This window comes from Myxine glutinosa, chromosome 7 (assembly GCF_964187855.1).
Source record: "Myxine glutinosa chromosome 7, kmMyxGlut1.1, whole genome shotgun sequence".
Classification (NCBI taxonomy): domain Eukaryota; kingdom Metazoa; phylum Chordata; class Myxini; order Myxiniformes; family Myxinidae; genus Myxine; species Myxine glutinosa.
Genome location: NC_136267.1, coordinates 140339187 through 140354420, shown reverse-complemented (window position 1 = coordinate 140354420; position 15234 = coordinate 140339187). Strand labels below are relative to the sequence as shown.

The window sequence follows — 15234 nt, the reverse complement described above, 5'->3', positions numbered from 1 at the left end:
CAATCCATTGGCCAACTTACACTATGGGTTCTAAAAACCAATTCCCATTGACCAAACTGTGGTGCTTCTCAATTTGGGGTCTCACTCCCCCGATTCATCTCCCGGTGCCCTTGCACAATTTCTGGGCTGTGACGTGTAGCTCTCCCAGCAGGTCTACCCACCTGCACACCTCCACCACTGTAGTTGCCACCCGAGCTTACCTAGCTCCTCGCCCTAACCTATCTAACTCGGGAAGGCCCCTCCTGGCTCTGTCACCCCACTCGGTGCCCTCTGGCACTGGGCTACCCGGGTCCGTCCTCCGGATCCTCGGGCCCCATCCACAACAACTACTACCGGCTCCCAGAGCCCACCTGCGGCCTCACCTGGCCGACATCCTCACAGTGGTGGAGTGCCCAAACCAACTACACACACTAACAGGCTACACGCCCAGCCATTTCCACAACACTAATGCACCCATCCAATCACCATTCTTCCACCCGCACCACAGATGCCAATATCCAACCACAATTTACCTATACCCTCTACCTAACACTTACACTACCCGCCCCGGGTATTCGTGATGGGGGTCCACTCTTCCCCCATTCACACCTCCGCACCATCCACTCCACTCCACAGTTTCCACCATACTCACTCCACGACGATCCATTCCAATACTCCATATATTCCACACTCCATGTCTTCCACACAACCATTTATTCCATACACTTGTTGGTGCACACCTGTGCACTCACACCTGGTGCCACCTGCACCCTCCTTCCTTCCTGGACCATTTGGTCAACACCACACGCATCACCACTACTCCCTCATACACTGCTCCACACACCTGTTCAGTTGCACACCTGTGCAATCACACCTGTTCAATTCTCAAACACACGGCATCATCTCATCTAACTACTCCCCTCTGAAACTTGCGCTTCCCAGTCGCCCCTTTAAACTATTGCGCTCCCTCGTCATTATCATCCACTCTAAACTACCTGCGTCCCCACTACAGGTATCCTTGTCACTAACTAACCTTCACGTTACCTAATGTCAATCTCTAGGGCCCTACACATTATCCAAACCCACCCGGGCTAGTTTTCACTGCCATCAACCCCATAAACTAGTGCTCCTTTGCCCCCCCTTCTGTGAGGGATGACAGAGTTGCCATCCCACCACAGCAGGGCATCTCTTACTATCAATTTTGCACACCAAATTCCAACCAATCAAAAATTTGCCAATTACTGCCAATTCTATTCACTTTTCTAAATTTCGGATCAAAACCACTATCACTATTATCATCATCAGTCTTCTCACTAGTGCCTCTCGGTGCGCCAATTCACTTCCACAGCCCGGCTTCGTAAAGCCGAGCAATGAATGCGGGTTGTTTGGTGCCGGCGGCTGGATACGTCCGACACTCGGTGCAGGGAAGGACGCTTACCCGGGCCGAGATCCCACGCACCCCCTCAGCACGGAGCCATCCAATTGCCCGATCTCGACCTGCCGGAGCGCCTCAACAAAAAGGGGTCGCCATGACGACCCTTCCTATCGGGCTGCCCGTTCCGCCTAGCGGAGCACGGACGCGGCCGTTCCAAACGCGGCCCAGCGTGGATCACATACGGCGGTCCTTTCGAACCCGCCGTGGTTCGGATCCCCTGCTGGTCCTCGCGGCACGCGAAGCTGCCCGACGCGCACCGAGGGCCCGATTCGGCTAAATGTCGTTCTAACCGCTACCCCGGTTACCATCGATGCCTCACCTGCATGCTTACACGCATACGCTACCCCTTTCACCCTCACTGAGCTCGGTGTTCCAACGCCGCCCGTACACCCCGCATACTTCGTCATTGCATTAGTTCTTTCGCTCAGACTTGGTCACACACCTGACCACCGAACACCTTTGCACACACTCGTCGCTCGCACACCTCACCAACACACCTTCGCGCCCCCTTCTCGGTCACCTCCTCTGTGACAATCACAGGTGTGCTCTCACTCGCACACCCAACCACGTGCCTCACTACCAACTCAAGTGTGCATTCCCACACACGCTCTACCATTCCAGGTGTGCATCCTTCCATTCCAGGTGTACATCCTCGCTCACCTGTCACAACCAACTCACGCTCCGTGTCACTCTCACTACTTTCACCACCACTCTTGACAGCGCACTCACCCTTACTCTCGACAGCGCACTCTTTCCTCATGCACCCGTCCGTTACACACCTTTCTAGCGCACACTCTTGCACACACTCTCCCGTTACACCCTCTGTAACACTCACCACAGGCATTTATTCTCCCTCACTCTTGACAGCGCACTCTTTCCCCATGCACCCGTCCGTTACACACCTTTCCCGCGCATCCTCTTGCGCACCCTCTTTCGTTACTTCCTCCGTAACACTCACCACAGGCGTGCATGCTTCCGTTACACCTCTGTAACACTTCTCACTACGCGCTTCCATGTGCTCCCTCGCACATGCGCTATGACCGACTCACTCTCGACAGCACACTCACTCCTCGGCGCGCACTTTTTCCTCACACACCCCATGGTCGGACATTCTCGCACACCTCTTTTTTCACACACCGTACCTGTCGCACACTTCACCAACGGCCTCTCACGAACACCCGGGTCCACATCAACCCCCAAGCCGACTGAAGCTCCCCTCACATCATGTACATTTCCACGTATATCGCCACTCACCTTGGCACCTCGTCTCCGCACCTCCTTCGCCACCTGCAAACTCTTTATTTGGTTAGTGAGCACACCATTATGAGTTGAGCACCGACCTTGCACATATTCCATCACCTCCTCCTGTATTTCTCTCTTAGTTTCTGTCCGTCTCTTCTTAATTTCACTCACCTCTTCTTCCACTTCCTCTAATTTTTGCTTCACCTCTTTTATTTCCCGGTGCGTTTCCTCAAGTTCGTCCTCTAAGGCTATCTTGACCGTCTCTATGTGCGTCCTCACCTGCCGGTCCTTCGTCTCCATTATCTCTGTCACCTCGTCCAACCTCGTTGTCAGTCCCTCACGTACCATCTGACATTGCCTCTGTGTCGCTATCAAGTCATTTTTTATGTCGTTTTGTGTCGCTTTTAACCCTCCTAGTACCGCAGTGTTCCTTTGAACCTGCTCCACTAACTCCGTTTGTCCCTCTGTCAGCTGTTCCACCTCCTCCGTCAGATCTTCTATTCCCCCTTGTAACCTAGCCGTTCCATTTCTCACCTCTTTCTCTATACGCTTTTCGCCTCGCTTTACCTCCTCGCGTACCCCCGAGACCTCCTCACTTACACCTCGTCGTATCTCCTTTTTCATCTCCTCCCTCTCTTTTGTAGATGCCACCCTCATCTGTCCCAATTCATCCCTCTGAGCATCCAATTTACTTTCTAACCCGATTTTCACCTCCTCTATCTGGTTCCCCATCTGTTCGATTTCCCGGGCGGATTGCTCCCCTATTTCCCGCAATTTGTCTTCCATCCTATTTTCTAACCCCATTAACCCATTTTTCACCCCCTCTATCTGATTGTCCTGGGCAGCCATTCTATTTTCCACCCCCGTTAACCCATTCTTTACCTCTTTTATCCCATTGTCTAACCCCTCAAATTTGTCGTCTAACTTCCCAAATTTCTTGTCTAATCCCTTAAAATTATTGTCTAACCCCTCACCAGTACCCCTCGCTTCGTCCCTCATTACCCCCAATTGCTCACTCTGAGCCCTCATTTGCTCATTCTGAGCATCCATCCGGTTCCCCATTTCGCTCCCCTGTAGTTTGAGGGATGCCTGCATTTGCGCCATAAATTGCTCCATGAGGGCCTGCATTTGGGCCATCCCTCCCACTTGTGCAGTGGGTGCGGCCGCCGTAGCCATGTGCGAGGTGCCATTTTGCGCGCCTGAAGCCTCGTGCGCGAGGACGCCATTTTGCGCGCCTGATACCCCCTCAACCACATTGCCAATGTTCTCCTCCACTTCGTCCCTCTGATCCTGGGTTACTTCTAACCCCTCCTCTAGCTCACCCACCGGCATCCCGTCACCTTGACCAGCCATGGCGCGATTTCAAAATTCGGGTTTTGCTTTAAAACACAAATTTTCAGCAGCTCGTAATTTTGAGCGCGTTAAGCGCGCTTCGGGCCTCGTATCTCACTCCCCGACACCAATTTGTTGCTGTAATAACACAATTGGTGTCCAAAATTTGGGCTAAATAAATTTAGTCCCAGGTTCGAATCCCAACTCCTGACTACCAATTTGTTACGGACCGCGGATTAGATGTTATTTTGACCGAGCGGTGGTGTAACCGCGGCCGAACAGTTATTCCCCGACTAAAACCCGATTCAACCCAAACGTTGGCCGTATCGCGCCACAGCTACTCAATCGGGAAAACTCTAAAGCGACCGAATGCAAAGAGGAAGAAGACGTACAGAAGAGTAACGGGATTTATTATTTACACACACAAGCAAAAAGGAGCAGTCACGATTATTTACAGGGACATGAGACGCAGGTGACACAGTGAATTCCTTATACAAGCTTAATTACCTACCCAGGACAGAACAAACAAAGACACTGACTCACGCGGGGAATTGCAGAGTGGATTGCTGGAAGGAGGTGTGTGGCTGGAGGGGGAGGACGGCACGGAGCTGGCTGGAGCTTGATCCCGCACGGGACGTCGGGCTGGACCTCGACGGCCGCTGATGCCACCGAGCCTGTTGTGTGCGCGGAGTCACGGGTCGGAGCTGCCTGTCTCAGTAAAAGCGCATCTGCTCTGGCGACCCAGCTCTTTCTTTGGACTCAGTAAAAGCGCAACTCTCTGACGACCCAGCTCTTTCTTTGGACTCAGTAAAAGCGCAACTCTCTGACGACCCAGCTCTTTCTTTGGACTCAGTAAAAGCGCAACTCTCTGACGACCCAGCTCTTTCTTTGGACTCAGTAAAAGCGCAACTCTCTGACGACCCAGCTCTTGTCTCCTCCCTCCTTGTCTCAACTGCCCCGGGAACGCCCCGCCGGCGGGTTATATAGGCCCCGCCCCTCAACCTTTGCGAACCTCCCCTAAACGCTCTTCCTCCGCCCTCTCAAGCCAAACCCCTTGTTCATGGTTGGTCGAGTGGGGCTGGCTCACTCCTCCCCTCTCTGACGAGGTGGGGACCCGCCTTTCTTCCCCAACCCTGCCTCGTGGCCAATGGTGGTTGAAGAAAAACCGCCCAAAATGCAGTTGGCCATCGAAATGAAATGAAAGGGGACCTATTCTTATTTCACTTGGTACAATGGAGTATTTAAGTTAATGGGAGACACAGCCTTACCCTAAGACACATAATAAGATATAAGCTATCGAACAGGGGCATTCTATGATTGGCTGACGTGTATGCTTATGGACTAATTACCGAGACGCCCTTTTTACCTTTATACAACTCTGGAGGCAAGAGGGGCCATATCCAACCAATGGTACACAGCAGTTTACCACTATCCAATTCACACAATAAAAAAAATGCCATCCTCATATCCGCAACAATATATATATATATATATATATATATATATATATATATATATATATATATAATGGTATCTGTAATCTGGTTCTCCAACCTAATGAGCGGACAACATGACGTCATTGCCATGCAAAGTTCCAGAGGAACCATCTAGCAGTGCGTCATTACGGATTATAAATACAGATACTGTCACAAGTGCATGCAAAACTCACAGTTACCGACCTGGTTTCGCCCTTGTTGGGGCTTCATCAGGGCAACGCAGTGAGGCTTTCCATACACTTGTAACTCTGTGACCCTTTCGGTTTTTATATCAGTCACTATGCGACCTTCATATCATCAGTGGAGAACCGCCAGCAAGGTGTCCCATACAGCTGCTGCTGCACCTTGCTGGGAGCGATAAGCACCGCCTGCCACGCGGTGACGTTATCTCTGGTATCCACTCATCATATGGAGTCGACCTGGTTGCGGTTGGGAGTTACTAATAATGGTATCTGTAATCTGGTTCTCCAACCTAATGAGCGGACAACATGACGTCATCGCCATGCACGTCCGCATTGCCTGCAAAGTTCCAGAGGAACCATCTAGCAGTGCGTCATTACGGATTATAAATACAGATACTGTCACAAGTGCATGCAAAACTCAGTTACCGACCTGGTTTCGCCCTTGTTGGGGCTTCATCAGGGCAACGCAGTGAGGCTTTCCATACACTTGTAACTCTGTGACCCTTTCACAGAACTTTGCAGGAACTTTGCAGGCAAGGCGGACGTGCATGGCGATGACGTCATGTTGTCCGCTCATTAGGTTGGAGAACCAGATTACAGATACCATTATATATATATATACAATATATATCTGTAATATATATATATATATATATATGTGTAAACAGAAATCGGGCGCTACTTCTGACTCACCCTGTATATATACAGGTTTTTTTTTTTGGTTTTTTTTTGATATACAGTACTGTGCTTGTTTTCATATTTGATGGGCCTCTCTTATGGTTTTTAAACTGATGACTACACAACATCACAGTGGCTGTGTCTATCAAATGATGTCATTAATAGATGTCTATCAATAATTCCCCCCCAAAAAGGGGGGAAAAAAAAAAGGTGTTCAACAGAAAATTCTATTGCTACATATCTTGTGATGTCTGCTTGTGCAGCTTGAGGGAGCCGAGCCAAGGTGATGGAAGTTCGAAAGCCCAGCCACAATACCATTTGTTTACAACCTCTTCTGTACCGGGCAAGTGCAAAGTCAGGTAAATCGGCATTGATGGTACTTTATTGCACTAACAAATTATTTTTTCTGTTTTTTATTTACTTTATTTCCTCTGCAATAGTGAGATTCATGGAAGAGCAAGGTTCATAAACACTTGTAACTTCTTCTCTGAACCCGCTGATGGGATTGTGACCAAACTTGGCACAAATGATATTTGTCATGTTGTGACTAAAGTTTGTTCATGATATTAAAATAAGTTAGGGGTTTAAGGGGGTCTACTGGGGGCCAAAGTGGATCCAGGTTTGACCCTCCCCCTCCCCCAACCCCCTCCCTTTCCCCAAAAATGGGAATTTGCTTTTTCCTCTGAAACTACACACGCAACTCCGATGAAACTTTACCACAACCTTCACCACCTGTGGTGTACCAAACTTTGTTTATGGCATTAATAAAATCGGGTCCTGGGGGGTCTACTGTGGGGGGAGGAGGGGGAGGGAGCAGGGCAAAGGGTCATGAACTGCAGACTTTTTCCTTGGCTGACCTGGCCGTTGTCTATTGTTAAGTACAATTGTTTATTCCACTATCCAAAAGTCCAAAATTGTTGTATTTTCTATGGCCAGTTGTTGTGCTATGTTTCTAATTTAATTATTCAGTTATTTCCGCTTCTAACTTGCTTGTTTTTTCTTTTACTAGGGCATGCCCGTACTATATCTATATCTAAAATTATATCCCCCCCCTCTATTTACATGAAATGGTTTGGTCCAAAGCGAACGGCTTGCGAGTGGTGACAATCCCCCCCCTCTATTTACATGCAATGGTTTGGTCCAAAGCGAACGGCTTCCGGAGTTTGGTAAAGAAATCGCCATCGCGTGAACAAACGCGCAGGAAAGCGAATGAATCGCAAATTCGTTTTTATTAGTTGTAAAACATAGTTTAACGCCAACATAGTTTGCAAACGTGAAATAAATGAATACGCTCTCAAATGTGCCATCCGAGGCAGAGTGTGCCCGCCACGTTCGGCACACGCGATCGTTCGCTGCTCTCTGATTGGTTGAATCGTTTTTTGGACATAGCTCGGTAAGTAATTGTCCGATTAATATGAAACCTTGAAAAGGCACATCCTCGGGTCCCCAGCAATATACCTGGCAAGTTAAAAGTATATCGGACCCGTGGTTGTCGAGAAACAGCGGTCACAGACAAACGTACAAACGTACAAACGTACAGACAGAGATTACTGGAATTATAGATAGATATGCATTGATCTCGTCTTTGTTTGTTTATGACATGCACAGCGTGAACGATCAATGCAACAAGAAACACGTCAGTAATCTGTTCCGATACTTGTGCTTACCTTAAATGGGGGACTTGCTATCAAAAGTGCTATTCTGCAATGGCAAAACATATACATAGAAATACCAAGAAATAAAATCTGACCTTCTGCATTCTTGCCTCATATTCAACGTTTGATCTCAAATCCAAATTTCTTGAGTATCTAGCAATAATAACAAATTTGACTTTGAAGCACGCGGTGCTACGCGCGTGACTTGCTACCAAGGAGGAAGCGGACAACGCGGTAAGTTTATAGTTCTTTATTCCAAAGAGGTCACTGTAGCACTGGCGCGCTCCGGGCTGTGCGCCCGGTGTATATCCTCGTAGGCGTGGCCGCCGCCCACTTGGTGCGCGGAATGATGTCACCACGCCAGTGGGCTTTCGTGTACGCCACACGCGCCCCCCCAGAATTCCCGCGCACCTGGAGGGCCAGTTTGCGGGGCAAACGGATGACCGGCCGAAGCGCCCTCTGGCGACCGGCGGTGTCCGGGGTGCAGGGATGCCAAGTGGGATGCCCCCGGCTGTACCCAGGATGGGTGCCGGACCGGGGGGCGGTGTGCCTGCGGTGCTGGGCGGTGCCGGGGGTCCGCCCGCAGGGGGGCGGCCCCGACGCAGGGGCCGAGCCACCGGCGGTGGGTGGTCCACGTCGAGGTGGGTGGTCCAAGTCGAGGTGGGCCTGCTTGAGGCGGTCTATGGAGGCCCGGTCAGGAGTGCCGCCGATGTCCAGGGTGAAATGTTTCACCCCGGTCTCCAGCACGCGGAAAGGCCCGTCGTACGAGGGCCGCAGTGGTGTCCGGTGGGCGTCGTGCCGGACGAAGACGTACTCCGTGGTGCGAAGCTCCAGGGTGACGTGTGTAGGAGGGTGCCCGTGGTGCGCCGTCGGCACCGGGGCGAACCTCCGGGCGGTCTCCTGCAGCGCAGAACGCTCCTGCGCCGCGGACCAAGGTGCCGTGGGGTCGGGGAGGAACTCGCCCGGCACCCGCAGCGGTTGTCCAAAGACCAACTCCGCCGCGGATGCGCGCAGGTCCTCCTTGGGCGCCGTCCGGAGGCCCAGCAGGACCCAGGGGAGCCTGTCGACCCAGCCGCCATCGCGGAGGGTGGCCCGGAGCGCGGCCTTCAACGAGCGGTGGAATCGCTCGCACAGGCCGTTGGACTGGGGGTGGTAGGCCGTGGTTCGGTGCAGCTGGACCCCGAGCCCCCACGCGACCGCGGCCCAGAGCTCCGAGGTGAACTGGGGGCCGCGGTCGGACGAGATGTCCGAGGGGGCGCTGAACCGGGCGACCCAGGCGGCGATGAACGCCTGCGTGACGTCTGCCGCCGTCGTCGCCGCCAAAGGCACGGCCTCCGGCCACCGGGTGGTGCGGTCCACCATGATAAGGACATGGGTGAAACCCCGCGAGGGGGGCAGAGGTCCCACTAGGTCCACGTGCACGTGGTCGAACCGACGTTCCGGCACCGTAAACGGGGCCAAGGGGGCCTGGGTGTGCCGGTGCACCTTCGCGTGCTGGCACGCGAGGCACATCCTGGTCCAGCCGCGGACGGCCTTCTGGAGGCCATGCCAGACAAACTTGTCGGCGACCAACCTCTGGGAGGCCTTCGTGCCCGGGTGGGACAGGCCGTGGATGGCGTCAAAAACCTGCCTGCGGGCACGATGGGGCGAGGCCGCCCGAGGGAGACGTCGCAAACGAGGGCCGTGCCCGCGCCGTCGAAGGGCACCTCAGTGACACGGAGGCCCGTGACGGCGGTCCGCAAGGCCTGGACCCCGGGGTCGGCGGCCTGGTCCGCCGCCATCCGGGCATAGTCGATGCCAAGGTGGACTGCGTGGGCGACGGCCCGGGAAAGGCAGTCGGCCACCGGGTTGTCCTTTCCCGCGACGTGTCGGATGTCCGTCGTGTACTCAGACACGGCCACGAGGTGACGCTGTTGCCGGGCCAACCACGGCTCGGCGACCTTGCCCATCGCGAAAATCAGTGGCTTGTGGTCGACGAAGGCCGTGAACGCACGGCCCTCGAGCAGATGGCGGAAGTGCCTGACCGCCAGGTGAAGCCCAAGCAACACGCGGTCGAAGGTACTGTACCGGCGTTCGGGCAGGCGAAGCTGCCGGCTGAAGATCGCCAGCGGTTGCCAAGCACCACGCACCCATTGCTCATGCACCGCGTAGTCCGAGGCGTCGGTGGTGAGGGCGATCGGTGCATCGGGCGCCGGGTGCGCGAGCATGGTGGCGTTGGCCAAGGCGAGCTTCGCACCCGAGAACGCCACGTCCATCTGCTCGGTCCAGGTAACATCACCTTTGCCCAGCTTCCTTCGAAGGGCCTCGTGTAAGGGGCGCAGGAGCTGGGCGATACGGGGCAGGAACCGATGGTAAAAGTTTACCATGCCCAGGAACTCCTGGAGCCCCTTGATCTTGCGGGGGCGCGGAAACCCCTTCACCGCCTCCACCTTGGCCGGTATGGGGACGGCCCCATGCCTGGTGACGCGGTGCCCCAAAAAGTCAATTTCAGCGACACCGAACCGGCATTGGCGGGGTTCACGATCAGGCCGTGCTGGCCCAGACGTTCGAATAGCGTGCGGAGGTGACGAAGGTGCTCTTCGCAGGACGCGCTGGCGACGAGGATGTCATCCAGGTAGACGTACAAAAAATCCAAGCCGCGCAAGACGCTATCCATGAGGCGCTGGAACGCCTGAGCCGCATTTTTCAAACCGAAGGGCATCTGAAGAAATTCGAAAAGCCCAAACGGCGTGATGACAGCCGTCTTCGGGATGTCCTCCGGCTTGACAGGGACCTGATGGTAGCCGCGTACGAGGTCCACCTTTGAAAAGAAGGACATCCCCGCCAACCGGGCGGAGAAGTCCTGGATGTGGGGGACGGGGTAGCGGTCGGGGGTGGTGGCGTCGTTGAGGCGACTGTAGTCCCCGCACGGTCGCCATCCCCCGCCGGGCTTGGGCACGATGTGGAGCGGGGACGCCCACGCGCTCTCGGAGTGCCGCACGATGCCGAGCCGCTCCAGCGTAGCGAACTCCGCTTTAGCTACGGCGAGCTTCGTCGGCTCGAGGCGGCGTGCCCGGGCGTAGACCGGTGGCCCGGCGGTGGGGATGTGGTGTTCCACCCCGTGCTTGACGGTCCCCGCCGAGAAGGTGGGCCGCGTGAGGGCCGGGAAACCCGCGAGGAGGCGGGCGAATTCGTCCGCTGCCGGAAGCGTACAGATGAACCTGGCCGGAATGGAACCGCTCAGCAAGCCGCTCGGTGAGCCGCTCTGTGAGCTGCTCAACGAGGCGGGCAGCGCACACGCGAGCGAGCTGAACGTCTCAGCCTGGACAAGCCTTCTGCGCTTTACATCGACCAGTAATCCATTAGCACATAAGAAGTCCGCGCCGAGCAGTGCCATGGGCACGTCGGCCGTAATGAACGACCAACGGAAAACCTGACCTCCGAACCGCAGGGAGAGACAGCGTTTTCCGTACGTGCGTATAGACGTACCATTGGCCGCAAGCAGCGCGGGACCTCGGCCCGCGGTGTGCTTGTCGGACGTACCGGCAGGAACGACACTCACCTGCACCCCAGTGTCGCACAGGTAACGGCGCCCGGACAAGGTGTCCGTTATGTACAGAAGGCTGTTTCAATTGCCGACGCTCACCGTTGCCACCGAGCGCCGGCTCGCCCGTTTCCCGACCTGCCGAATGAGCACGGCGGCCGACACTGCCGAGCCTCGTGGCCGAACTTGGCGTGGAAGAAACACCAGGCGGGCAGCTGCGGTGTCGGAGGCCGCGGTTTTCTTCGCGGCGGTGGTGGTGGGCGGGGCGTGACGGCGGACACGAGGTGCGGTGCATCGGGGAAAGCCTCGGGAGCGGCAACCGCACCAAGACTCGCTTGCGTGTCCAAAGCCGCATTGTATTTGTCGGCCTCAGCAGCGAGCGCACGGGGTTCCGTTAACGCGGAACCAGCCAAAGCGAGGCGGACTCGTGCTGGCAGCTGGCGTCGAAACAACGCCCGGAATAGAGCGTTCGGGGTTTCGTCGCCCATGAGCGCCAGCATATGGTCCATACGGACCGACGGTCGCGTGTCCCCGATCTCAGGGAGGTCCAAGAGGCGATCGGCCCGTGCGTCCACCGTAAGGCCGAACGTGGCGAGGAGGAGACGCTTGACCGCCTCGTACTTGCCGTCGGCAGGTGGATCCCTTAGGACCGATACGACGCGGGTGGCCGTGCCGGGCCTGAGGGCGGCGACCACGTGGCAGTACATGGTCTTGTCCACCGTGATGCCTCGAAGTCGGAGGTCACCAATGAAGCACGTGGTGCTACGCGCGTGACTTGCTACCAAGGAGGAAGTGGACAACGCGGTAAGTTTATAGTTCTTTATTCCAAAGAGGTCACTGTAGCACTGGCGCGCTCCGGGCTGCGCGCCCGGTGTATATCCTGAGGCCACGCCTACCCCTCGGGCGTGGCCGCCGCCCACTTGGTGCGCGGAATGATGTCACCACGCCAGTGGGCTTTCGTGTACGCCACAACTTCACTGATCCAATACTTATGGAGGGCAATGGATGTCCAGAGAGAGTCCTAATCTCATATCTGGCATTGAGGCCTTCCATCCAGTGTTAGCTGAGTACAAGCATCATGTCCAACGTAGAGTGACCACATCTGAATCCAAAATGGTGATCTGAAATGAGGCTGTTGAAGAAAAGGTATATTTCACATCGACTGTGACGATGCTTTCCATGATCTTGCTAATGATTGGAAGTAAACTGATAGGTCTGTATTTATCCAAACCTGTAATAGGTATGTCTTTGAACTCCTGTCATTTAGGGGATCAATCTTTGCACCTTTTGTATGCAATGCAATGATGTTGGTGGATTTCCAAGCAGATGGAAGATGACGTGGCACAAATGATAGTGTAAAAAGGGCAAAGAGGATGTGCAAGAGCAGCAGAGCAGGTTTTTAGGACATGAGTTGATGCTGTCAGGTCCATTGGTAGGTCGCGTTAGAGTCAAGAGTTGACAGAAACTTGTCCACCTTCTCGGATGCGAAATATACACGGTAGCGGTTGAGTACGGGAGCAGTTAGATGCGACAGGGAAGGGTGGAAAATGAGACTGAGGGTTTGGGGACACAAGATTTGGAAGCAAACACAGAATTGAGACATCGGCCTTCTCACAAGTTGAGGTGGCTGTGGTGCCATTTGAAGAGATGGAAGGGGAGCGTACACCAGAGACTGATTTAACAAGGCACCACCAGGTTTTAGAGGCGGGAGACAGGTTTGAAAGTTCAATCTTGATGTTGGATAGATGTTGTTTTCTCACTCTCCTGAGAGTTGTCACGTTGTGGGCCTTTTGGAATGCATTGGGATTGCCTTGGGTTGAATTTGTCTTCCAGGAAGACAAGGCAAGTTTTCAGCGCAATCACCTTGCCACAGGATTCTGTGTACCATGGGTGGGAAGAAGGATGGGATAACTGAAGATGAGACGGGATGAATTTGTGCATGAGACAGGGCAGGGTTCTGTGGAAGAACTACTAGGCTGAGTTATCATCAAGAGCAGTAGATATGGAGAGACGACTGATTGCAGTCCCTGCCAATCTGTCTGAGTGAACTGCCAGACTTGCCAGAGTTGAGGCAGCTCTCTGACATAGCCAAAGAGATGTTGACTTTCCCAAGCATATGATCAGATTAAACAATTGGAGCGATGCAAGCGCAGGAGATATTTGAGGGAAAGTTGGTCATCACCAATTCCAGCAGGGAAGATTTGCCATTGGGAGAAATCTGGGTTGGAAAGTTTACAGATTGATTCAGTCCCATTGTACAACACACACATGAACAAGAGGTGGGAACAGGGGGGAAGTCACAGTCCTGTGGGTTGGGAGGTGTCAGAGCAGGACAAGGAGAGTGAGAAATAGTTCTTGGTGTACAGTGCAACTCCTTCGCTAAGACAGGGTTCAGATTGATCAAACCGGAGGAGACAATAGCTATGGAGAGACACTATGGAGACAGACGCCCTGTGGAAGGAAGAATTCTGTTAGAGATGATTCTGTCAGTAGCAGCCTGGACTGAAAGTTTAACCAGAAGAGGGTTACTGGAAGAGCACGTGAATCCTGGAGTTGCTGCAGAGCGTTTGAGAAGGGAGAGGGTAGAGGGTCAAATGTCTTAGAAGGGGTGGTGAAAAAACACAACCACCGACGTTCCTCCAACGAGAACAACACACCTTGTGCTTTGGCCTTGACGCTGGAAATTCCACAGAATCGAAAGCTCACTGCATAATTGAGAATCTTGACAACCTTTTTTTTTTTTTTTTTTGTCTTTACATGAGTGGGGCTCATGAAAGAGTAAAAGTTCTTTGCTATAAATCTCAGTTTTCCAGGCCCATGTTGTGCTTTTGTTTTTTGTTGTTGACTTATTTTAGCAACTTCTGCACTTAAGCCAGGTGCAGCAACAACGTCAGAAGCTACTTCACCTCCACAGTACCCACAATATATATTTTTATTTTCCTCCTTTAATACAAGTAAACCACAAACTGGAATTTCACCTTTCCTTTCGCAACACTTTTTTAAAACTGGAATTTCAAATTATTTGATCTCCAGGTATTTCTAATTGCATTATTATTAATTTAAGCCAGGGTAACAAGGGTAACATGTGACGTCTTATTTCTTGTCATCGTATCTTTAGAGCACCAAGATGAAGTAATAAATCAAGCATGTAATATGTGTAAATGATACAAACAAGAAGATGTCATGCGTAGCATGATACTTGCAAAATCCCCCCCGCCCCCCAAAGTTTTCCATTGATACAGCAAATTGTCCATTTCATGAAGATTAAAATTTACAATCTTGATCAAAACTCGGGTCAACAGGATGAAAATTGACGATTTTTCAGATGAAAAATGACGATTTTGGAAGGTTGACCTTGAGTTGACCTTTGACCTTTTGACCTCAAAACTAGTTAGTTTCCCTATTTAGTGACTCGATGTGCAAATGCTGTTCAATTTTCAAGTCAATCGGATGAAAATTAAGGATATTAAAAATTTGGCCTATGTTGACCTTTTGGCCTATGTTGACCTCAAAAATAGATGGTGGTTGAATTCAGTGACCATCTATCTATAATTCCAGTAATCTCTGTCTGTACGTTTGTACGTTTGTACGTTTGTCTGTCTGTGACCGCTGTTTCTCGACAACCACGGGTCCGATATACTTTTAACTTGCCAGGTATATTGCTGGGGACCCGAGGATGTGCCTTTTCAAGGTTTCATATTAATCGGACAAT

The 15234-nt window shown here is 52.8% G+C and overlaps 1 protein-coding gene across 1 annotated transcript in view; it reads left to right on the top strand.

Annotated features, from left to right (window-relative positions):
* Positions 1-15234, top strand: part of LOC137430880 (kinesin-like protein KIF18A) — a 196896-nt gene that overhangs the window by 171533 nt on the left and 10129 nt on the right. Inside the window, exon 16 of the mRNA XM_078782362.1 lies at positions 6608-6703. Within this exon, the coding sequence (XP_078638488.1) occupies positions 6608-6703 (96 nt within the window). The remainder of the gene's footprint in view (positions 1-6607; positions 6704-15234) is intronic.